Raw genomic sequence first — 24,045 nt, 5'->3', positions numbered from 1 at the left:
GTGCTAAGCAAGCACGCATCCTGTTCGTTGCTAGGTAGCGACGAGACCACTGTTACCAGATTCTGCGAGAGGAATAAGCAACCAGGTCTATGAAAACAAGTAACAGTACAGTAAAAGCGCCCAAAAGAAGCGACTAGGCTACGGCTGTTTGAAAATAGCATATCTACAAGCTCACAACATTAAAAAAAAAAGGTAATTTGGAAACATTTTAACAACACACATCTTCCCTGGCACAAAATATTTTCAGATGGGGGGGGGGGGGGGGGGGGGGGAGGGGCGGTCTGGTGACTGGTCCGAGGACAAATACATATTAATATGGGGGTCCTTGCCATGAAAATGTTTGAGAGCCACTGGTTTAAACAACATTAGGCAACAAGCCCAAAAAAACTGCAACCACCAATATTTACAAGCAACTTTACAGAAAAAGAAGCCCAAAGTGGCTTATAATAAGCGAACATGGCAACACTGGACGAGACAGACATGGTTGTGACAGAAACTGGTGGTCTGAGCCTCTAGAGGTCGCTGTTGACCAGTAGCCATACAGTAGTAGCGCACACCATCAGGGTGGCATTCTAAATAAAATAATACTATAAGTCCCATATGGCAATTGACTCCTTTAGCAAATGCTTATCTAGTAGCATGAATAAGACTTCTTGACAAAAGCTGAGCCAAGAAACGAAGCCTGTACATTCATAGCAGGCTGGAACCGATACAATGGTCACACATTTTATTGTAAACATCTATAAAACAAAGCACCATGTTAGTCAAATGTTCTCGCTAAGGTTTGAATTTAGTTATGTTTCTTTCTAACCATGTGAGACAATTAATAGAAAGAAAAAAAAAGTGAATCGTTGTCGGCAGGATTCGAACCTGCGCGGGAAGATCCCAATGGATTTCTAGTCCATCGCCTTAACCACTCGGCCACGACAACTTCATAATATTATATCTTACCCAGTAAAATTTTAAATATCACAGCATGCCTCGGGGTGTATGTTTCAGTATCCTTGTTAACTTGTCATTTGCTATACAATGCGTTTTGGGGAATTCATGAGTTATTGTAATTAAGGCCATTTTACGACTTTTTGTTATGTGTTGCATTTGCATACGACACCATGACCGATAGGGGGTAATACAAGGAACGGAACAACGCCTCAATCCAACGGTAGCCTACTTCTGCCTGCAACTTTAGGAGAGAATTCTCAGGAATCGTTGTCAAGACTCAATATATCTCTTTAGGACAAGAGGAGAAACCCACCGGTATTAACACTTGTGTGTAGCATAGTACCGCCTACCCACTCCCAGCCCAATGGTTGTCACCAAGACCAAGACTTGACCGATAGTTATTTTACTGAGATTTACTATGATTAGATTTATCTGATCAATTTTAACTTGCATAAAACTAAGAGCTTCAGAGAAAATAAAACAAACAAATTAAACTACATTACAGTTGTAAATAATACAATACACAATTAAAACACAGCGCATTTCCATGGCCTTCTGTACTACCGCAGATTTGCAAAACTCATACCTTAATTAGTGTCAATTAGATAGCAGCATGTGCCTCATATAAACAGCTACTCAACAAAAAAGATGCCAACAAAATAATGGCAAAATCAAATAATTACATACCTTGCACACGTTCCGACGAGGATGTTTAATGAACCATTTTCACATTTCTTTATATGCAAGAGCTCTGCTCTGCTGCTGCTGCTGAAAACTCGTCCCCGACCCGTCCCACGGCATGTTCTGAGTCTGACTAGTACTGATGGCGTTATCAATCAGCAACTAAAAGTCACTTTCAAAATAAAATACAACAAAATAAAGGCATTTTAAACGAAAAACAGAAATGATACATTAGTCACAGACAGTGTAATATATCTATGTACGGTGGTACAATGTGGAGTAACCCATCCATTGCAAAAGTCTAAAAGTCATTCGTATTAGCCTTGGATCAAGACGAGATCTATGACAGTATTGTATTTTATCTTTTATGTATTCACTTCAAAACAACGTAGAACTGACAATACATACAGAAAAGACAAAAAACAAAACATCAACTTGGGCATTCTGAAATTCACAATAATATACATGACTTTCACATTTAGACTCACAACAATTACTGACCACTTTGCCTGCTTGCACACGAATGGGGGTGGGGTCGACTTGGATACTTCAGTCTTTCTGCAAAACCTTTGCTTTTCTCTTCTTTACATTCTTTTATTTCACTTTCTTCTATTTTACTTTAATTTCTTTCTTTCTGTTAAACTCTCCTTCTGCTCTCTTACAGTGGAATGAGTGCTGCTGCCCTCTTCTCCAGCACATATGTCACAAACAAATCTTGATTACAAAAAACACACAGCTGTAACAAGTGACACCTAATTGGAAACTTACAACACATAGAACACACATAGAGCGCCCCCAAGAGACATACGTCAGTCACTAAACAACAAATACACAAAAATAAAACAATGACCTGATGCCAGCAGTAACATACAGTGAAGATATAGGAAAGTAATAATACTATCAAGTTATTTGGGAATTATCTGAAGCCTCATGCTCAAACGTGAAAAACGGAGGGAAATTGTGAGGTTACCTCAAAAAGGCAACTTCTCTCATCTTCTGTTGATTGTATTGACTATAGTAACCCTTAGCAGTAATTAGGTTGAAACCTTTACAAAGAGAAAAGACAAAAACACTTTCACTACTTTCACATAATCTGGTCATTTAACAAATAAACATTCACCAAGAGCATTACTGTACTAAGTCTATTTGTTTTACATTTCCAATAAAACAACATAAGCAAGGCAGTTACATTAGACTAGGCAGAATTTCAGAAAATGTGCTTGTATAAAATGCTGAAGGCATTTCGTGTTTATTTTTGGTATACAACATTTCTAGGGGTATTAAGGGGTGCTGAATCCAAATCTGCTGTATACCCAGCGCAAAAATGTCAATTAAGGCCTCAAAATTGAGAAATTCAACATGGCCGCCAGCGCCAGGACCTCTTTCCAAAAAAACAGGTGCTAAACCCACATTCTTTATTCTACTGACATGAAACTTTGCACAGAACATCTGCACTTATGGGGGAAGAAAGTAGGAATATAGCTGGGGTGCAACCATGAGAGTAACAGGGTGTTTTTGACTGTCTAACTGTAATCTTTGTATAGGCGAGGATACAAAAATGACATTTCTTCAGTGTTTGCAGGAATACTACAGCAATTTGGTAATAACTGTACAGTGTTGGACACCAACATTGGAATCCCCCAAGTCTTAGCTTTCTTCAGGTACCAAGTTTATGCCAGTAACCCTTATAAGTCTGGATATATAAGCATTTTAGTGTAAGCATGCTGTTTTATAGTAGGGTCCGAAAGTGAGGTTCTGTGACCATCCTTTGGCAAGTATGTTTTTACGATTGATTTGACCTCTATGGACCCTTTAGAAAAGATTTAGCCCCCAGGTCCCTCCCAAAAATCCCAGCATTTTTTGCTAGACAGCCAAATTCAAAATGGCCCCCGGCGCCATCTCTAAAAATTTACTTTTGATCTGGATGACCTAGAATCATGTATGAAGGCACTTTTCCATACAAGTCAACCATGAGGATTCCAAATCTGACACAATTTTAATTGTCAGACCTCGTTTTGACTCCGAAATTCAAGATGGCCGACATCCAGTACAGTAAAAACTTATACCCAGGGGGCAAAGAACCAGATGGGCTAGAAATAAAAACTTGGTGTCTATTTCATGGTTTCAGAGCATGAGAAACTCAATGGAATACTTATCTTTATGATTGGGTGTGTCTGGACCTTTAATTTGCATATTTCCAAGATGGACGCCACGCGAAAATGAGTTTTACTATGACTTTTACAGTGACAGCTTACTGTTATGGCAAAAAGTCTGCTTTTTAAGCAATATGAACACATTTGGTCAGTTTGCGCTTTAATTTATATGTTGTCAATATGGCTGCAGTCATAAATAATGTATGGTATTACATTTTCCATTTATTGATTTATAGATCTATAGTTGTGGGGATGATTGCAGAGAAAAATCGGAGAAAAAGCCCACAATGTACCTTATGTATCATTTTAATAAACTAAATACAATATAAACAGACACATGCACACTCCAAGACTTGCCAAAAACTTCAACTTTAGGGCTATACAAATTAACATAGTGGTATGCATTCAAGTAACATAACAAAAGATAGACTACTTAGTGACAAATAGAGTAAAAGCGGAGTTGAGGTTGCCTACAAAAGGTTCATTTTGACCTCTATGGTTCAGTCTTGCCTGCTTCTAAAGCCAATGATACTATGGTACAATGCTATTCACTGTCACTGTTGTCATGTTGCACTGATCCTGCTGCATCGTGTCTCCAGTCCCTGGCAACGGCATCCTAAGTAGAATGGAATTGCCTTCTTTGCACGGGAACAGTTTTTCTGGCAGCCTTTGATACAGCTGCATGATATTGCCTTGTTCATTGACACAGGCCAGGCTGGCTCGGTAGATGCAAGGGGGACTGCATTGCTAGCACTGAGAGAACATCCATACTCTGTGAAAGAAGGAATATCCGGCTTGGCGATATGTGCACATTTATCTATTATGGTTGCTAGAACAGCTCTTCTCAGGTGCAGGTCAAAGGAATTATCTGTCGGGGGCAGCAGCTTTAAGAGGGTTGATCTATTATTGAGGAACTTGTACACTCTAAGCTTACTCAGGTCAAAATCCTCCTGGTGGTCCGCTTTGGATGTATATACAGCAATTGTGAGGTCTCGTGCCTGATTGATGGACGTCATCTGAGAGGGAATCATAAGAGTTTTCACCAAACTCCTCAAGTGCAGAGATCCAGACGCACGATGGCCTTGAACCATGCCTTCTTCCCAGTGAAGAAGGGATAGCTGGTGGTACAGTATCTCTGCCACTTAAACTATGGATAAAGGGCAGGGCACGACACTGTGCGAGACCCAGTGCTGATACCATTTGATGGATAGGAAGGTATGAATTTTGCTCTGTTCTCACCCACAGCTCTGGAAGGCATCGGAGATGGGTTGCTGCATAGTAAAGGCACATGATGATGATGTCTGTGTCATTGGCATGGATGACAGCGCCGCCCATGGCTGCTGTGGTGTTGGGGAGTGTTGTTTCTGTCTGTTGTAAACTGTGCTCCGCTGTACCAAATGAAATTCCTAACATGTTCACATGTCATGGCAATAAAGTCTTCTGATTCTGATTCTGACAACTCTGTCAACTTTGTCATTCTGGACACTGTACAGGGTGTGGAGTATTATTCTTGTATCAGCCTCCTGTTGTGTGGAGTCTAGTGCAGGGACATCTTCAATAGACCCCTCCTTGATCACCACACTCCTTGTCTCTTCTTTAAACCCCCCACCCAGGTAAAGATGTGTTGGACCAAGGGCCGACTTAAGTTTCTCATTTTCACACCATTCGTCACAGAGGAAACTCAATAGGTTTACCTTGTTAGCTGACACAGCAAAAAACTCCTGAGGATCTGGAGCTGTGTAATGCATACTGACTTCATATTCTTTGGTAGGTTTTGGTCAAGCATATCTGTGTTCTTGCTCAGCTGTCTTAAGACTAGGTCCACAGTACCGGTCAAAACAGAAGTGAATGATCTCTGTGCCAGCAGGCACATCATTCAACAGCAGACGTTGGTATCGTTCAGCGATTGTTCCAAATGCTTCACCTTTCAGGAACGACCAATGGCGCATGGCATACATGGCATCAATAACTACTGCTGTTTTTCTGTCTTCTGTAGGCAGGTCAGGGATACATGCAACTTTGGTCTCCTCTTTCAGGACCTTCACAAGGCTTGCCTTGGTACCTGTTCTCATCCTGCCATCTTCCTGGAAGAGGGAAGGGGGGAAGTCACTGCACTCGTGGTTGCCTATAAAGTCAACAAGGTTGAGTTCTCCACCACTGGCTATGATTAGGGTCATGCGCAGGAGGGCAGTAATTTCATTGCTCTTGCCAGGTGCTGAGGTTTTCCCCTTAGATTGTTTAGATTTTGTGTTTTGAGTGTAGAAAGTGTTAAGCTTCATTATTCTTGACTTCTTCTGTTCACTGGACAGTGACTCACACAGTGCCTTCAGACCCAGTTCTTTCACACTCATCAAGTCGTCCTTGACTGTGGATGTGGAATCAGCACACTGTCCTGTAGATATGTTGATCATGGATGATGTGCTCACTGTAAATGGGTTAGTCTCCACTGCTGCCTTGACTACCATCTCTGCATCCCGGATTACACGACTCTGACCAGACTCATGGTGTGGGTCTGCCATATTGACAACATATAAATTAAAGCTCAAACTGACCAAATGTGTTGATATTACTTAAAAAGCAGACTTTTTTGCCATAACAGTCAGCTGTCACTGTAAAAGTCAAAGTAAAACTCATTTTTGCGTGGCGTCCATCTTGGAAATATGCAAATTAAAGGTCCAGACACACCCAATCATAAAGATAAGTATTCCATTGAGTTTCTCATGCTCTGAAACCATGAAATAGACACCAAGTTTTTATTTCTAGCCCATCTGGTTCTTTGCCCCCTGGGTATAAGTTTTTACTGTACTGGATGTCGGCCATCTTGAATTTCGGAGTCAAAACGAGGTCTGACAATTAAAATTGTGTCAGATTTGGAATCCTCATGGTTGACTTGTATGGAAAAGTGCCTTCATACATGATTCTAGGTCATCCAGATCAAAAGTAAATTTTTAGAGATGGCGCCGGGCGCCATTTTGAATTTGGCTGTCTAGCAAAAAATGCCGGGATTTTTGGGAGGGACCTGGGGGCTAAATCTTTTCTAAAGGGTCCATAGAGGTCAAATCAATCGTAAAAACATACTTGCCAAAGGATGGTCACAGAACCTCACTTTCGGACCCTACTATAAAACAGCATGCTTACACTAAAATGCTTATATATCCAGACTTATAAGGGCTACTGGCATAAACTTGGTACCTGAAGAAAGCTAAGACTTGGGGGATTCCAATGTTGGTGTCCAACACTGTACAGTTATTACCAAATTGCTGTAGTATTCCTGCAAACACTGAAGAAATGTCATTTTTGTATCCTCGCCTATACAAAGATTACAGTTAGACAGTCAAAAACACCCTGTTACTCTCATGGTTGCACCCCAGCTATATTCCTACTTTCTTCCCCCATAAGTGCAGATGTTCTGTGCAAAGTTTCATGTCAGTAGAATAAAGAATGTGGGTTTAGCACCTGTTTTTTTGGAAAGAGGTCCTGGCGCTGGCGGCCATGTTGAATTTCTCAATTTTGAGGCCTTAATTGACATTTTTGCGCTGGGTATACAGCAGATTTGGATTCAGCACCCCTTAATACCCCTAGAAATGTTGTATACCAAAAATAAACACGAAATGCCTTCGGGGTTATGCTTCTCTGAAAATTGACCCTGTCTACATGTAGTCTTCTTAGTTTTCTGATCCTTCTAATCATTGATTGACACCAGCTGCTGCTAAGTAGGCTCTCACAGTTTTCTTTCAAAATAAAAGTTTCTTGCTCATTTAGGTTTTGACAGCACACTTAGGCTACTCAAATAATGTAAAGAGCAACAACAACTTATATTGATTGGACCAAGCTTATACAGACAGCCCATGTGGGAAATGTTGGTTCGTTAAGAGAAATCTTTCTTTTTTAATTATTGAATGATTGAATGCTTTATTAATAGTTTGCAAAAAAAAGAATGCTAAAAGGAACACAAAAAGCCCCAAGGGCTTGATTCCATTGTGGTCCTATGTATTCAATTCATCAATACTATACAAGAAATCATCAATACTAGGAGCAATAAAAGTATATTTACAGAAAACAGTGTCGGGTAATTTGTTTTGGCAAGCTAGAGACTAGAAGTGCTCTTTTATGGCGGTTTTGAAGGAGGGTAGGGAGTCGCACTTTTTGTTGGTTAGTAGGGCATTCCACATTTTGGTGGCATAGTAGAATGAATTCATTTGTGCCGAATCAGGGGGGAATGAGATCAGTGGAGCTCCCTCTGGTGTTGTGCCCGTGGGCATTTCTCACACTCCCTTGAGTATCTTGAAAAACAGGCCCATTGCTAGTTGCTGTACTCAGTCCTTTACCGGCGTGAACCATCCTACCCTAGCATAATGAGCAGCCAGGGGTTAGTCCTACTGTAGGTGTGAGGTCTAGTAGTAGTCTGACTGGTTTCTTTTGAGAGGTCTGTAATTTTGATTTTAGTGCCTTTGAGTTGCTAAAGTACTATGATGTGCAATGCATAGTCAAAATGACATTGGATGAGTGCTCCAGCAAGTGTCCTCGGTGCATTCCTACTGACCAAAGAGGAGATCCTGGCCAAAAATCGTATTCTTTCTTTGGTTGACTTTTTGATTACTGAGCTTAATTTTGGACCCAAAAAGAATGGATTCAGTTTTACCTAGGATTAATGACAGTTTGTTATCAGCGAGCCATGTGCAGATTTTACCGAGCTCGGAGCTAAGGGCTTTTTCAACCTGCAATTTGTTCTAGTCTGAGACCAGGAAAGCAGTCATCCGCGAACAAGAGCAAATTGCAGTCACATGTATGCTGATGTACATGTTCATGTAAATTAGGAACAGTAAAGGCCCGAGTATGCTTCCTTGAGGAACGCCATAGCTCACTGGGAGGGGGGAGGACAGGGTTCTGTTCACAGCCATCACTTGTTCTCTTCCCTCCAAATAGGATCTGGATCTAAACCGATTGCCTTCAACTTATCGAGCAGTATAGGGTGATTTAGTGTCAAATGCATTCTGGAGGTCCAACATGACCAAGTCCACCTCACGTTTGATGTAGTCGGTCAAATAGAGAAGGCAGGTGTCAGTGGAATGGAGATGTTCTGAAGACAGGTTGGAATTTGTATATTAGTTTTCTTTCTGCGAGATACTTTTCGATCTGATCGTATCTGTAACCTAAGAGATGGAACATATAATGGAAACAGGGCTCTTTTGGGACTCTTAACATTACTGAGTTCTAGCTATGTTGTAATTTGAATTAATAAGCTTCTACTGGGACAGTGTAGTGCCTCATTCCAAATCACAAATCTACTTTTATTTTAAAAAGAAGGAGAGAGAAGCGCTGCAGGGATCATTCAGTGACTCTGAGATAGGTGCTCTTTGGTGTCACAGGTAGGGATAATTAAACAAAGAGGATTTCTAAAAAAGTACTGCTTGCCAAAAAGGTGTGAAATACAGACCTAAAAAGAAAAGAATTCCAAGGCACTCCGTCTCATGTGAAAAAAATGTGTAGATTTATTAAGAGCAAGAGCTACTTTTATTTTAGGCAGCAGATTCTATGGTCTGGACTCGGAGCCACTGCTGAGCCAGGCTATCTCTTCTCAGGTTATTAAGGATTTCACAAATCCCTCCAGGATATTAAACATTTAACCATGAAAACACAACAAATGAGACAAAAGTGAACATTTTTGTTTGTGTGTATTTATTTGGGTAGCCTACTCATTCATACAATAAGGTGACTACAGCGCAAAAAGTGCATAGTTGTTGCTTTTCAGTATAGTAGCTGCCACTTAGTTAGTTCACAGTATGCGGTCAGTTATCCATTGACATAATGATTTACATTTTAGCCATTTACCATCTGGCAACAAAGTCAGCGGAAACGCTTTTACAAACAGGTTTGTGATCAAGTAATTACTGTACAGTGGTACAGGAATAAATATATATAAAAAAGACTGGGGAGGAAATTATGTGGTGTGAAGCAATGGTGCATTGAATTCGTTTTGGGAACATTACAATGCAGATCAAAGTATACATTTCCAGGTTCTGCATTCTCAAAGGACAGGATTGAACAGCATCTCTCTGGTCATGTTGTGCTATTTACCATGTGTCAGAAAAATCGAAACACTAACTTTCAACTAACTTTCATTTCGTGAATTCATAGTCTCGAATTGTGGTACTCCATATTTGGGAAAGACTGGCGCCATCAGTATGACCATACCTGGCTAATGGTCTGGAGCAGTGTGGAACTCCATATTAGGGCAAGATTTAGGTTCACCACCTGTCCTGGTGGGGATATGCACTCTGTGGACTGGTGTGCCCCTTTCTTGCCGTATCTGATTAGCTGGTATGCTGTAGTTTTGAGTTCAAACACATATTTCTTTCAGGTTCGATTTCAGACACTTGGTACCCAAAGTATGGATCAACATTAAGTCCTTCTTTCCTAGTGGTTTAAATGGTGAATTCGAGGATATTTCTTTATGGGTTGTAGTAGTGTTCTTTTCTGTGAGTATTTTCCTCAGACAGGACTGCAATGGAGTAAAGAAAAGATGAAGTTCAGATTAAGGATACAACAGAATACTGAGACAGTTACTCAAAGAACTGGCCTTCTACTTTGTTGAATGGTCAGTCTAGTTTATATTATACAGTTGTTAGACAGGTCATGATATTTACTTACATAACTTATGCAGAATATCAATAGAGACAGTATCAGCAGTACTGTAGCAAAAATCACCATGTAAACATCTTCCATCTGGTCGTCTGATGGACTGTCAGGACAACCTGTGAATGAAACCATTTCAAGTTACTGCGGTTAATGTTTCTCCTTGCATCATTTGCTGTGCTGCGCTAGCTAGACAACCAACAGACAGACAACAGAATTTCTAGAAAAATGCTGTCAGAGAAGTACTTGTCTTGGATCAGTACCTGTTACAGTGAGGTGGACCTGTCCTTCCTGGTTCTGTTCACCCACTGGTGCAGACAGGACGCACTTGTACGTGCCGCTGTCTTTGCATGTGAGGTTTTTCAGAAGGATATCCCAAGAGTCATCCCACAGTTCCACTGCTCGCTCCACACCAACGTACCATTGAGTGGTGCCATTAGGAAGACTTCTCATCAAGAGCCCGTTCAGTTGAGGTTCAGCATCATCACCTATCTGTGAAATTAGCATAACCATCACTAAAGACCTGCCTTTAAAATTGACTGTTGACTTGAGTGTTGATTGTTTTATTTTTATTTCACTTTATTATTGTTTGTTATTGTTTTATTGCTCTTAAAGCTCAATTTACATCAAACTTTAGGAATCCTTTTTTACTTGATTTGGGGTGAAAATTGTAAGTACCGTGCTATTATGGCCTGTTATTACACATTAGAGTTAAAGCGGCACTATGTAACTTTTTCTTATGAATAAAATGTAATTTTGTCCAATCTGCATCGTTGAGTATGTTTATACAATATAACTTATACAATTGGGGTGGTTGTATTTTGTCTCCCTGCTCTTCTATTGAGACATTTAGATCGTGTCAAAGGTCATGTCTCACCTAGACACAGGATCTGACACGAATTTTGACCTGAAGGTCAAGATAAAATGTATCCCCTGAGCAAGCAGGCAGGCTCCATTACAGTAGCTCAATTGTAAAAATGTCAGCACTTGCGCAGGAAACCGGGTTCAAATCCGGGGTAGAAGAGGAAAGTTACATATGGTAGTGCAGCTTTAAAGGAAGTTAACTCCTTTTTATTATCTTGAAATCCAACCAATTAGATTACGCCATGTCGATCAAATCGAACGTATCTACAAATATTAAATATAAGTAAATCTAATGAAAATTTAAATACACATGCATAACATTAACAAGTTGGACTTACCTTATACCACGTTACAGCACGATACTGGACCCCACTGTTGTACCCCCACTGAGCTGTACATCTCAAGACACAATCCTCTCCACAGTTACACATCGTCTCTGCCCGCATGTTGTTGATTGCCACACAGTCAATGTGAGAGATACCTGATGAAAACAATTTACAGTCAGTGAGACCATGCTTTTCCCCTTCAACTCACCAAGATGGGGACTTTGGCTTTAGATTAAAAAAAAAACTCACACAGTGCAAATAACACGAGCCAGTGCATCATAACTGAAGGCATATAGGCTATTTACAAATGAAGATAGGCTACAGAGATAGTCAGACAAGAATAGTATAGGCTCTGAACTCTCTTGTTAAAAGTATCCACTCTTCTTATACTCCACTGTACCAACTCCGTTATATATAGGCTGGAACATGAGAGTACCGTATCTGTTTTCATTGTCCCTATTGCTTTTGTTTCCCTTTCAAAAATCCCCTATGTGTGGGCGGGCGTACGTTTTGGTTTCACAGCTGTCAGCGTTGCCACAAGTTGCCACTTGCCAGATATTGCGAGAGAAATAAGCAACTATGGGGGGGAGGGGGGGGGGGTCCGTGGACATTGGACAAATACATTCATTTGGGGGGTCCTTGTTTGAAAAACACTGTTTTAAACAACATTTTATGAAGTCAGCCCAAAAAGAAACAAGTGTGGTATCGTTTCAAACATGGCAACATGATATAACCACAATATTCCATCTAAATGGGTAAACATTGGAAGGTCTAATATTGTGCTAGGTGATTTTGAGTTTTGCAGTTAACAGTGTTGGGAGTCGGAAACAGTGTCTGTCCCATCTGGGGGGAGGCGATCATCAATTTGCATTCCCAAGCACTCTAAAAGTTCTGGCCATGGTTTAAGTTTAGAAGCCCAGGTGCGTGGGGGTTTGAGAAGGCACAGAGAAAACACCTCTTGATTTGACTAACCAAAGAAGACAGAAGATTCTATTGTGTTCAGATCTTTCCTGCCTTTTGTCCTGAAACAGAGGTTCCCAGCTTTGAGTGTGAACTCAAAACAAGTCATAGAGCCAAGTTCTTTTGTTAATCAGGAGGTTGATTTCATGGCTATTGTCCTTATGCAAGGGTGATGGTCAAAGGGGAACATCTGTTAATTCCCTCTGTCTCTAGGACATGGGACAGAGATGAAGTTAGAGTCAGATTGTTATTTCTTGGTAAAAGCTTATTTTGTATTAAGTAGCACAGTGTGAAAACATATGAGAGGAATAAAGTGGATAACTCTGGCCTGTGCTGTAAACCAAGAGAAATGTCATTAAGGAAAAGATTCAGTCTGGAGTAAATGTTGCTTGTATTGACACATTGTATTCCTAACTGTTGTTTGTAACCATGAAAGTATAGAGTGTGTGAATTCATTCTAAAGCTTGAGAGATGTTGAACAAGAAATACTATATCAGACTTTGTGTAAGAGTAAAGTTTGATAATTAGAAATAAGACAGATTGTTACACTGTAATAACTGCTAAATGTGTGAGGTAGGCGGGGACTCGGCCCGACAACAACTATGTTAGAATGCATGTATGTGTGTGATTGGTGAACAGGGATCAGGGGTTGGGCTTAAACTACCTGACCCCTCCCCTTGTTGACAGGAGGTGAACAGTGTATAAATGCTTTGTTGTTACTTGTGACTGGGTGCGCTGCTGATCTGACCACAATGGCAGACGTCCCAGTCAGGCTGAAATAAAAGACGCTTGACCTGAAATCCTTGGACTCTGGACTTCTTTCAACTTTAAGCTTTCTTCAGGAAACCGGTATTAAATGCCCGCTCTTGTGATCGAAAATATACTTCACAAGCCCAAAAAACTGCAACCCCCGCGGTCTGACAATATTTAAAATCAACTTTACAGAAAAATAAGCCCAAAATCGCTTATAATAAGCGGACATGGCAACACTGGCTACGGCATGATCAACAGCTCGCACATGGCTGTTCTCAGCTCCAACATGTTACCTGCACTGAGCTGAGTCTGACCATAGAGTTATAGGTACTGACTAGAAGGAAGCAGGCGTAGTGTCGCTCCGATCCAGATATATAATCCGATCCGACCCCATGTGTGACAATAATACGTTTTACCAAGCTGAACGGCCTATAGTGCCTGTTTGCTTATGTGCTTGATCTTGGTGAGTACAATTCTACAAACTATAGAATAACATTTAGACAGTCCATTCATTCTGTTTTTAGATATTTGCATTAAAGGGGATTTAGAATGGGTTAGCTATGCATAGCTAACTGGAATAGTAATGCAATGTAACTGTTATTGTTTTATTATTCTGGACCATTTATCTTTTTTTTTATTTTTATTTTGTATTGTTGGCATTCATTTAAGAAGTTATGTCACTCATGCCTGTAACTGTAACTTTAAAACAGGTTGTCATCCCTAGGTAATGACAAGAGAGACTGCTGTCATTGTGATGCAGAAGATTGGGTTGCATTAATATCGCTGAGTTAAGATTATTATGCAAACAAGTGTTTTGTTTATTGTGTTTTTGCATCAAGTAGTACTAGTGAAAGTACACGCTGTAAAAAGCCCCTGAAATTCCACTAGTCATGATGTCATGTAAGGTAATTCCCTGGTGGTATTTCCCCATTGTCACTGCCAGACTCAGCGTGTCTGTGACGTCACAAAACCAATAGACTGTGGTGAGGCTAGAGTTCAAAATACAGATGTATTTAATTTAGTCATGAGTTAAGGGGAACCGTAAAAGGCAAAAGTATAACAATCCTGCCACAAGTAGGGCTGGGCTATAGCCTTATAGATCAAGACTCTCGTAGATGTATTTTATCGATTTTTACATTTTTATATCTGCGAGTCTTAGCGACCACCCCCCCAGATTTAATCCCGTCTGTGACCGAATGCCACAGACGGGAACTTCCAAACCACCGACAGAATCGGCCACAGACGGGATTAAAACACTTAATTTTTTTTTTAAATATGGACTAATACTCATAACCACACATTTGTGAAATCATCTGAGGCGATGCAAATGGCTATGGTCGTACCACAAAAACATAAAAAGTAAGGTGTATTCTTGAAGCATGAAATCGACAGACTAATATTTGTGATTGCTCTGGCAGATTTGTCAGGTTTCCAGGGTAGTAGCCTATTCATGTGTACATGGTTGTACATTGTAGCATTATATTGAGAGTTAATGGTCATAGTATTTGTGGTTATAATGGTTCCTCAGGCAGGCAAGCACACCGTGGCAGCTTGTGTGGCATAGGCATAAAATTGTAATATAATTGAACCTTTTAGCTCCACGAAATGTTTAGTCTTCAGAAATTTGTCATTTTCACATGTTAATGTCACTATAGTATGTGTAGCATTTGACTGGAATTGTAAATGGACTGACTCAACATTAAAAAGGGAACTTGATTTAGGCTCGTTAAACATAAATGATTTGTCAAAGGAAAGTATGATGCATATTTCATAACATGTCCATGTATTTCATTCATTTTGTCTCAGTGTCAAGTGCGACTATCACTGAAGAGAGCAAAGTCTATTCCTGCTGTGGTGACCAACAGCCTGAGTTTGATGTTGTGTCGACCCACAGTGTGATCAGAGTTGGGCCATTAGAAGCATGGTAAGTAGCCGACTTTAGTGCAAGCTGACAAGAATAGCTAATTTCTACAAAGAAATAGCACACATTAACTTTGTAAGATTAATGTTTCTAAAATAATGCTATTGTTTTAGGCCGTCGCCAGTTTCAACGGTGGGAAAGAATGTGTATCTCCTTGCAAGGACGTAGACTCAGGAAGGATCTCCCTGTCCGAACATAACAGTTACTGTCGTCTGCCCCCACGTATGGCAACAATGTTTTTTATTTGTATCTATACTTTGTAATTGCAACTACATACTACATTATGATGACATGACATGATATGACATGATAACATAAAAACATATTTGGCTTATAATGTATTTACAAAATGTTCCAAATTTGGGCCTACTGTCTTCCTGGCAGTCCCTTGTGACAAATTCCACCTCTTTAAAGCATGACTTTTTTTTCTTCTTAACCCATAGGTCCAATCTCTATTTATACACAGAAGCTGGATGGATCATATGTGTCAGAGAAAAGGATCTCCTTCCATGGTGAAGCTTGTTCAGACAAGAATGAAGGCACCTATCAACATGGACGTCAGGGTATGCTGTATAAACTTTTCATTATGATATAGGCTAGTATGATCTCTCTACAAATGCATTAATCACCGAACATGATAAAAAATGATTGCACCACTTGAATCGTGGGAGCTGTGTAACATGACATTTTGTGAATTTGGACATGGCAGCATTTGCAATGTTAATGTCACTATAGTATGCATGGTAAAACAACAAGCTGCTTACCAGAGACAGACAATTCTCTCTCTCACTAGTCCATTCACAAGTGTTGTATCATATATCCAAGAAAATCCTTACACAGCAACCACAAACTACTTGTCAAAGTATAGCAGCTAAAATATTGAGCTTCGGTTAAAGCGCATATTAAAGTGCATACTGTATACATTCGGGGTAATTTTCCTTTTCTTCCCTGTAGGGTGCCTGATAATAGCACTGGCTGCAATGATCCTCATAACGGGTGAATACGCTTAAATATGCTGCTGGTGTCAAGCCGTAATCCCTGAGGATGGACCATATCTTGTTGTTTCCCTCCATTCGGTGAAGAACATCAGACATCTTTGTGCCTTCAGGTTTCTATTAAATGCTGTACTTTTGAAGAATAAGCTGCATTCCATTTCGGTACAGATAATTGTTTTGATAATATTGCTGCTATCCTTTTCACTGTAGTTTCTATGGACTTTCACATTATTCTGTAGAGTTTCTATGCACTTACCGTACACATTATTCTGTAGAGTTTCTATGCATTTTCACATTATCATTTGTACTGTATTCTACTGTATTAATTTCTACCTGTATAACTGACCCTTGCCTTTATTTTAAGGGATTTACAAACTGAGGAACAACAAACCGTTAGAAACATAAGCAATGCAGTTGTCACTGCTAATTTCACTGCCTCGCCTAGCAGTGCCTTGGAGACAGTGTTACTTTGTTTAGCAAGTTTATGTATGATATATTTATCTCTTTAATACATTTAAATGATTCTATTTATTACAAAACTAATAAGACGGGAATGAAAATGGAATATGTACTGTAGTATTTTTATTGTAACATCAAACAGCATTATAACATTATACATGGACACCGAAAAGTATATATATACAGTATCTCTGCATAACACTCTAAATGGTTGGCGTTCCATTCCTTTTAAAAACTTGAACGCCTTTACTTGAACAACAACACACTTTTTTTGTCACTAGGCTTCTCCATAAATGTGTTGTGTGCAATTGAATAACTTGGTCTTAGTTACTGTGTAGTTATATCTGCACCAATCTATTATCCTCCACTCCAGTGATAAGCCACCCATAGGTCTGCATATTGCTCGTGTGAATCGTGTTTTTAATACTGACTGCTTAGTATTTTTTTAGCGGCGCTAGCCGCTCTATACCTTTAGGTATAGAGCGGATATTAGCCCTCTATGCCTGGCTTTTGCGCCAACGTTCTGATTGGTCAGGTGCGCCAACGTTCTGATTGGTCAGGTGCGCCAACGTTCTGATTGGTCAGGTGCGCCAACGTTCTGATTGGTCACTATTCATGACATCACTATGTTACTATTCATGACATCACTATGATGTCATGAATATAGAATTAGATGTCTATATAAACAATGACTAAATAAACAATGAGTAATATCTAGAAATATTTAATAATTTCATTTTATTATTCATTTGGCTAAAGTCTCCTTCTAGGTAAGTTATTTAAAGTTAGATCCTCAATTTAACTTTATCTGTCCAAGATTCTTCCCAATATGACGAATAGAAAGAGAAAGATACAAGAACGTAATGTAAAAACATATCGATGACAAAATGTATCAAAGGCGCCGCTACCTTCACACAGGGTGTGATTTTTTAATTAACCCTTTGCTGTAACAAACTACACCTCTGATAAAATGTGAGTGCCTGGGTTAGATTTGCATGTAGAACCCTAAACTTGGTAACCAACAGAAGCCATGAAAATTTGAATAAATAGAATATAGTGCACATACTACATTATAATTAACTTTTATACAAATGTTTATTTTATACATAATTTCATATTTTAGATAGATAATGAATTGTTGTTTGAGAATTGTAACAAGTAGAAAGCCTGCTCTTTCTTTCTCTGCTGTCATTACATTTACACATTGTATAATTTGTTAAAATAAAGTAGCTCAATAAGGCAGTTATTTTAAGCTTTTGTGGAGTTTTTTGACCAAATTTGTTTTAAAAAATGTGTCACCTAATTATTTCTATCTATAGTATCATACTTAAGGTTGTATCTATCTCGTGACATTTCTGTGTTTTACAAATTAAACACATACAATACATTAGATGACCTATCTAATATATATATATCTGGTAGGGCGATAAGAGTCTGGCTCAGGGGGACTGATGGATCTGTTTTTTCCTTATCACCCACACAAAGTACCAGACACTTTCATAAAAGGCGACAAAGAAAAACCAGACTCAGAACACAGGCGGCCATTGGATGTAGTGAAATATATTATTCAGACAGAGAGAGAATGGAAGGTTACAGTATCAACAGGTGTTAACGCATCATCGGTCGTCGTCTCTCTCCCGTTAAACAGAGAAAGCACTGGATTTTAACAGCATCCGTTAACATAAACATATGACATCATAGGATGTGACATAGATGAGTTTCCGGGCGAAGGTGGACTTCTTGGATTGGATGAGAGTGATGATTACGTCATCGTCAGATGAGGATGATGATGGTAGATGATGATGATGGTGTGACAGTTTATCTTTGGACAAACAGCGTCCACATGTCTCAAACAACACGTTGACCTCGGCTCTGACCGGTCACTGGTGTGACACTGCAAGAAGGGTTATGCATTGGAGAAGAATACTGAGATATAGTGTTCTCAAAACAACAGATAGTCACAGAAAGCCTGTAGCTAGTTTGACCTTGCATAGACAGAGAGAGAATTTGACATTTAAAGCAGGTTTAGGACACTAGACAGATTATGATCAATCAAGATTAACTCTATCAGGGACCATACATACAGTATGGTTTGAGTTCAAACACATATTTGTTTTGGAATGGATGATCCTGACCACTTCGGACCCAATGTATGGATCAACATTAAGACCTTATTTTCTAATGGTTTAAGTAGTGAATTCAAGTATATTATATATATCTTTACGGGATGTAGTGTTCCCTTCCATGAGTATTTTCTTCAGACAGACCTGCAGTGGGGTAAAGAATAAATATGTTCAGATTAGGGATACAACAAAATACAGGAAAAGTAGTTTTCACTCTTGTAAAACATTCCAAACAATTAGGTATTCCCATAAACAACATTGTTTAATAATCCATAGTGCTTTACAAAGCAAAAGTGCCACCAAAAAGGTATGAGGTGAAAAAAGAACTGAAATGTAACTGTAAAATATTCCTCAGTCTACCATAAGGAAGAAGATTGAGGAAGGTTTCACTTTCCAAAGCACTACATATTATTAAATACTTATAAACCTTTATGCATCTGAAAACCTCAGTGTGGACACTTATTTTTTGATGTATCAGTTTGGATGTTTATAAAGCATTATAAACATACTTTACTTTAGTTGTAATGCATCATAATCTGCCACTGTATAACAAACTCAGATACTATACAAAAAGTATTATGAAGCATTATGAGTATTATGAGTTCTTACAACTACAATTAACAGATTATAAAGCATTATAAATATGTTTAAAATGCATTATAGACTTGGTCTTTATATGGAGCCTGACTCCAAAAGAACAAAAGAAGGATTGAAAAAATATACAGTGATTTGACACCTCATAACAACTTACAAAGTGTGTGTAGAATATCACTATTGCCACAATTATAGCAAAAATCACCAGGTAAACATCTTCCATCTTGTCGTCTGATGGACTGTAAGAACAACCTGTGAATGGAGAAACCATTTCAAGTTACTGCGGTTAATGTTTCTCCTTGCATCAGTTGCTGCAGAGCCAACAGACAACAGAAGTTACAGGGAAATACCGACACAGAAGTGTCTTGGATCAGTACCTGTTACAGTGAGGTGGACCTGTCCTTCCCGGTTCTGTTCACCCACTGGTGCAGACAGGACACACTTGTATGTGCCACTGTCTTTGCATGTGAGGTTTTGCAGAAGGATATCCCGAGAGTCATCCCACAGTTCCACTGCTCGCTCCACACCAACGTACCATTGAGTGGTGCCATTAGGAAGACTTCTCATCAAGAGCCCGTTCAGTTGAGGAGAGGCATCCTCACCTATCTGGGATATTATCACACCATCACCATCAAGTCCTGCTTTTAAAACTGACTGTTTATTCTTCTTCTTTTATTCATGTGCTTTTATTTATTTATTGCTCTTTAAAGGTGCAGATTTTCTTTTCTTACTAAAATAAGTGTTAAATAGCTCTATATTTTAGTAGTAATTATTGATTTATACAGATGTATTCAGTAACAGGGGTCTCCCCATCTCTTCAGGCCTTTAGTAAACAGCAAATATATTTTCAGGTCAGGATCCAATCAGGAGAACAAACTCATAGGTCCAATTATTTTTACCCTTTACAGACAGACAAAAAAAAAGATGCGCCCCCCTTTTAAGGGGGGCGCATGCTACCATTTTACCGGTGGTCACCCTATCTCACCACCTCATTTGGTAGCTTGCAGGAGCCTTTATGCACAACACACATATATGGAGCTCGCTGATGTCATCAGTATATGCCCAAATATGGGAATGCCCCCTTTTGTGTCCATATATGGAGCTGACTGATTTGTTTGCCGTGATGCCATGACGCCACATTGAGGTTAGACAAATTTTGGCGTAGCTGCATTGGGAACTCCTTATATGGTTATGGCTGAGTCAGAGTGACGTCAGAGGTCCACCCACCGGCGTGCCCGGCCCTAGCCTGGGCAGCATTCCTTTTCGGGTATATGATCCGGTCGGGAGCGACCGGATCGCGACAAACCGGAAAGACGTCTCACCCCAAAATAGGTCCGTCCTACTAAAATCCTAATAAAACCTAATAAAAATATTTTTCCATTACCCTTCCATTGTTAATGCAAATCGATACTTTTTTCATATCAGCCAATCACATTACAGCTAGTGTCCTCACCACTAACTGTAATGTGATTGGCTGACTTTGCAAATTCAGGACTGTGATTGGCTAGCGAAACACATGACACATGTGCAGCCCTAGCAGTATGGACTTTAAAAAAAGGAATTTATCCTTTTTTTAAAGTGAGTCATGTTGTGATGACCACACACCGCCCACTTCACACTGGGTGTGATTTTTGGGGCGGTGTAGCCGCCCCCTATAAGTGAGTTTTGGACACCGACCAAAAAATTTGTGTACCCCCTAACCCTTCCATTGTTAATGCAAATCGATACTTTTTTCATATCAGCCAATCACATTACAGCTAGTGTCATCACCACAAACTGTAATGTGATTGGCTGACTTTGCAAATTCAGGACTGTGATTGGCTAGCGAAACACATGACACATGTGCAGCCCTATGAATAGCAGTATGGACTTTAAAAAAAGTCATTTATCCTTTTTTTAAAGTGAGTCATGTTGTGATGACCACACACCGCCCACTTCACACTGGGTGTGATTTTTGGGGCGGTGTAGCCGTCCCCTATAAGTGAGTTTTGGACACCGACCAAAAAATTTGTATACCCCTAACCCTTCCATTGTTAATGCAAATCGATACTTTTGCAAAGTCAGCCAATCACATTACAGCTAGTGTCATCACCACTAACTGTAATGTGATTGGCTGACTTTGCAAATTCAGGACTGTGATTGGCTAGCGAAACACATGACACATGTGCAACCCTATGAATAGCAGTATGGACATTAAAAAAAGTAATTCATCCTTTTTTTTAAAGCGAGTCATGTTGTGATGACCACACACCGCCCACTTCACACTGGGTGTGATTTTTTAAACATAAATGTGAGTGTACTTTCCGGAGACTATTTAGCGTCTGTATTATCCATATTATCCCACGGAGAAATTCTATTCCATTTAAATAGGGATTGGGGAACCAAAACAAAGCTGCACCGCAAAACCGGATCGCGACAATCCGGAAAGAGGATTCTTTTTTCTTTCTTTTTTTCCTAGACCGGATCATATGGGTCTTTAGTAACGCAGACCAGGCTTTCCTCCGAGGTGGAAAGACTGGTGATGCGAGGTTAGCCCGGCCCTTCCATTAGTCGATTTTAATATAGGAAGCCCCCGCCCCCCCAAAAAAGATCATTGTTTATTGATTGGCCATCATCAGTCCTTCCCTATTCTCTAAATATCAGCATCGGCATCGGCAACTGAAAAGCCATACTCGGTCGATCACTATATGGGTACTCAAAAAAAAAAACAGAATCGCAAGAAAAAATGCCTAAAAAAGAGAACTCAATTCGGCCTATTTCAATTATTTAAAAGAAGCCAAATATCGGCGCTGATTAATCGACCAGACCTTAGGATATACCTAAACCTGTTTATGCCTGATTAAATCATGTTTTTGTAGAAATCTGGCGGAGTTGACAACGATCTTGGACACAACTTTAAAGGGCAAAAACTGTCCCTGATTTGTCCCAAACTCCCAATTCTCAATAATGGGTGATATATACAGTATGTAGTCTGACACCATATCTATATCGTTATTTACATTGCATTTATACGATCAGCAATACGATCAGTAGGCTATTTTATTTTAAAATGGACTTACCTTATACCACACTGAACGATGGTGGACCCCACTTATGTAATGAGCTGTACATTTCAACACACAATCCTCTCCACAGTTACATGTCGTCTCTGCTACGTTGTTAATAGCCACACAATCAATGTGACAGATACCTGATGAAAACAATTCACTGTCTGTTAAGAATATACATTTTTTTTCCTTCAACTCTTCGACATGAGGCCTTTAGATTGAAATACTCACACAATGAAAATAACAAGATCCAGTGCAATGAAGACATATTTACAATTAAAGATTAGAATATTGCAAGAGACACACTAGGCTCTGGATTCTCCAGTCTAATGTATCCACTAACCTTCTAGTCCAGTATGCTACGTTTATATGCAAGACAATTGCATCATCTGTTTCTTTTTGACGTTAGTGCATATTTCATTCTGGCAGTCATAGTTGTAGGCTACTTCATTGGAATACATGCCATTGCCATCCTGAAAAGCTTTCACTTTCAAATTTATGCCATGTTGAGCTCAACAGCTTTCTTTTAAATCATCTGAGGTGCAGGTAAAAGCAGTGGCTACTACAACGTCAAACTTATTCATGTAATTAGTGGTCACATTAATGGTGCCTCAAGCACACCTTGGCAGCTTGTGGGGAATAGGCATAACGTTGGCTACACTAAAGTCATAGAAGACTTCGTCCAGACAACTGTCATCATTTTCACATCAGAACACTCATGTGTGCTTGTTCAGCTCCCTCTGCAGTGTAGCCTACAAAAATGTCAACATGGGCATCATGGTATGCTATAGTATAGACCTTTCATTTTTTTGATATAGTATAGTGATGTTACCTCTAAGATTGCTCTGTCCATAATTGGTTAGCTTTATTCTTTATTTACACATTTGCTGCATGAGCATATATGCTAAATCTTTTCCCAACCATGTTCTACACACGCGCACGCGTACACGCACGCGCGCGCGCACACACACACACACACACACACACACACACACACACACACACACACACACACACAGGATTTACAAACTGTGGAACAACCAAAACAGAATCGCCCAAACAAATCATTAACAAAATCAGCAATAAGATTGTTTCAGCTAAATTCACTGCTTCGCCATGATTGAACAACAACAACAACCTGCACTCAGTAGAGACAATGATTTGTCACTAGGCTTCTCCAGCTGAAAAGATGTGTGAAATTGAATATCTTGATCTTGATACTGTATGATAACCCCCCCCCCACCCCCCAAACCTTGTGCTTGAAACATTACTGCATGGCCCTCATCTGTTACAAGCAGAAAATGTGTGCTTTGTGCAAATTGTGCCACATTACAGCTTGCCTGGCGTTGCCGGGTTTTTTGCGCTGACAGTGTGCCGCAAGGGACGTGGACATCTCATTGATAACATTTCAAGATAATAAAAAGGAGTTATAACTTCCTTTTAGTCTAACGACCACGTTTGTAATTCAACTGATATACAGGTGGCGGGAGTGGCCACCTGTGACCAAGGAATATGCAGAAAACAGAACCAATACAAACGTTAACAGATGAAGAGAGTGAAGAGTGAAGGGCCCTGAGGAGAATTAGCCGAA

The 24,045-nt window shown here is 39.7% G+C and overlaps 1 protein-coding gene across 1 annotated transcript; it reads right to left on the bottom strand.

The window, feature by feature from the left end:
- Positions 1 to 9,460: 9,460 nt before the first annotated feature.
- cd83 (CD83 molecule) lies at positions 9,461 to 11,999 on the bottom strand. Its single transcript, XM_084053849.1, has 5 exons — positions 11,852 to 11,999; positions 11,615 to 11,757; positions 10,676 to 10,904; positions 10,428 to 10,531; positions 9,461 to 10,278 (listed from the first exon to the last, which is right to left on the bottom strand). Exons 1-5 carry the CDS (start codon positions 11,892 to 11,894, stop codon positions 10,117 to 10,119), a joined length of 681 nt encoding a protein of 226 aa, XP_083909975.1. The 5' UTR covers positions 11,895 to 11,999; the 3' UTR covers positions 9,461 to 10,116.
- Between the last annotated feature and the right edge of the window lie 12,046 nt (positions 12,000 to 24,045).

This window comes from Gymnoscopelus microlampas, assembly GCF_963454915.1.
Source record: "Gymnoscopelus microlampas genome assembly, chromosome: 3".
Classification (NCBI taxonomy): Eukaryota; Metazoa; Chordata; class Actinopteri; order Myctophiformes; family Myctophidae; genus Gymnoscopelus; species Gymnoscopelus microlampas.
The sequence above is the reverse complement of the archived record's forward strand: the minus strand, read 5'-3'. Positions and strand labels throughout refer to the sequence as shown.

Bases quoted from the DNA above. Each gene is read 5' to 3' on its own strand.
- cd83 (XM_084053849.1), bottom strand. From the start codon at position 11,894: ATGCCTTCAGTTATGATGCACTGGCTCGTGTTATTTGCACTGT. The intron at 11,758-11,851 runs GTGAGTTTTTTT...TGTTTTCATCAG, and splicing joins GCTCGTGTTATTTGCACTGT to GTATCTCTCACATTGACTGT. The intron at 10,279-10,427 runs GTAAGTAAATAT...ACTCCATTGCAG, and splicing joins TGATATTCTGCATAAGTTAT to TCCTGTCTGAGGAAAATACT.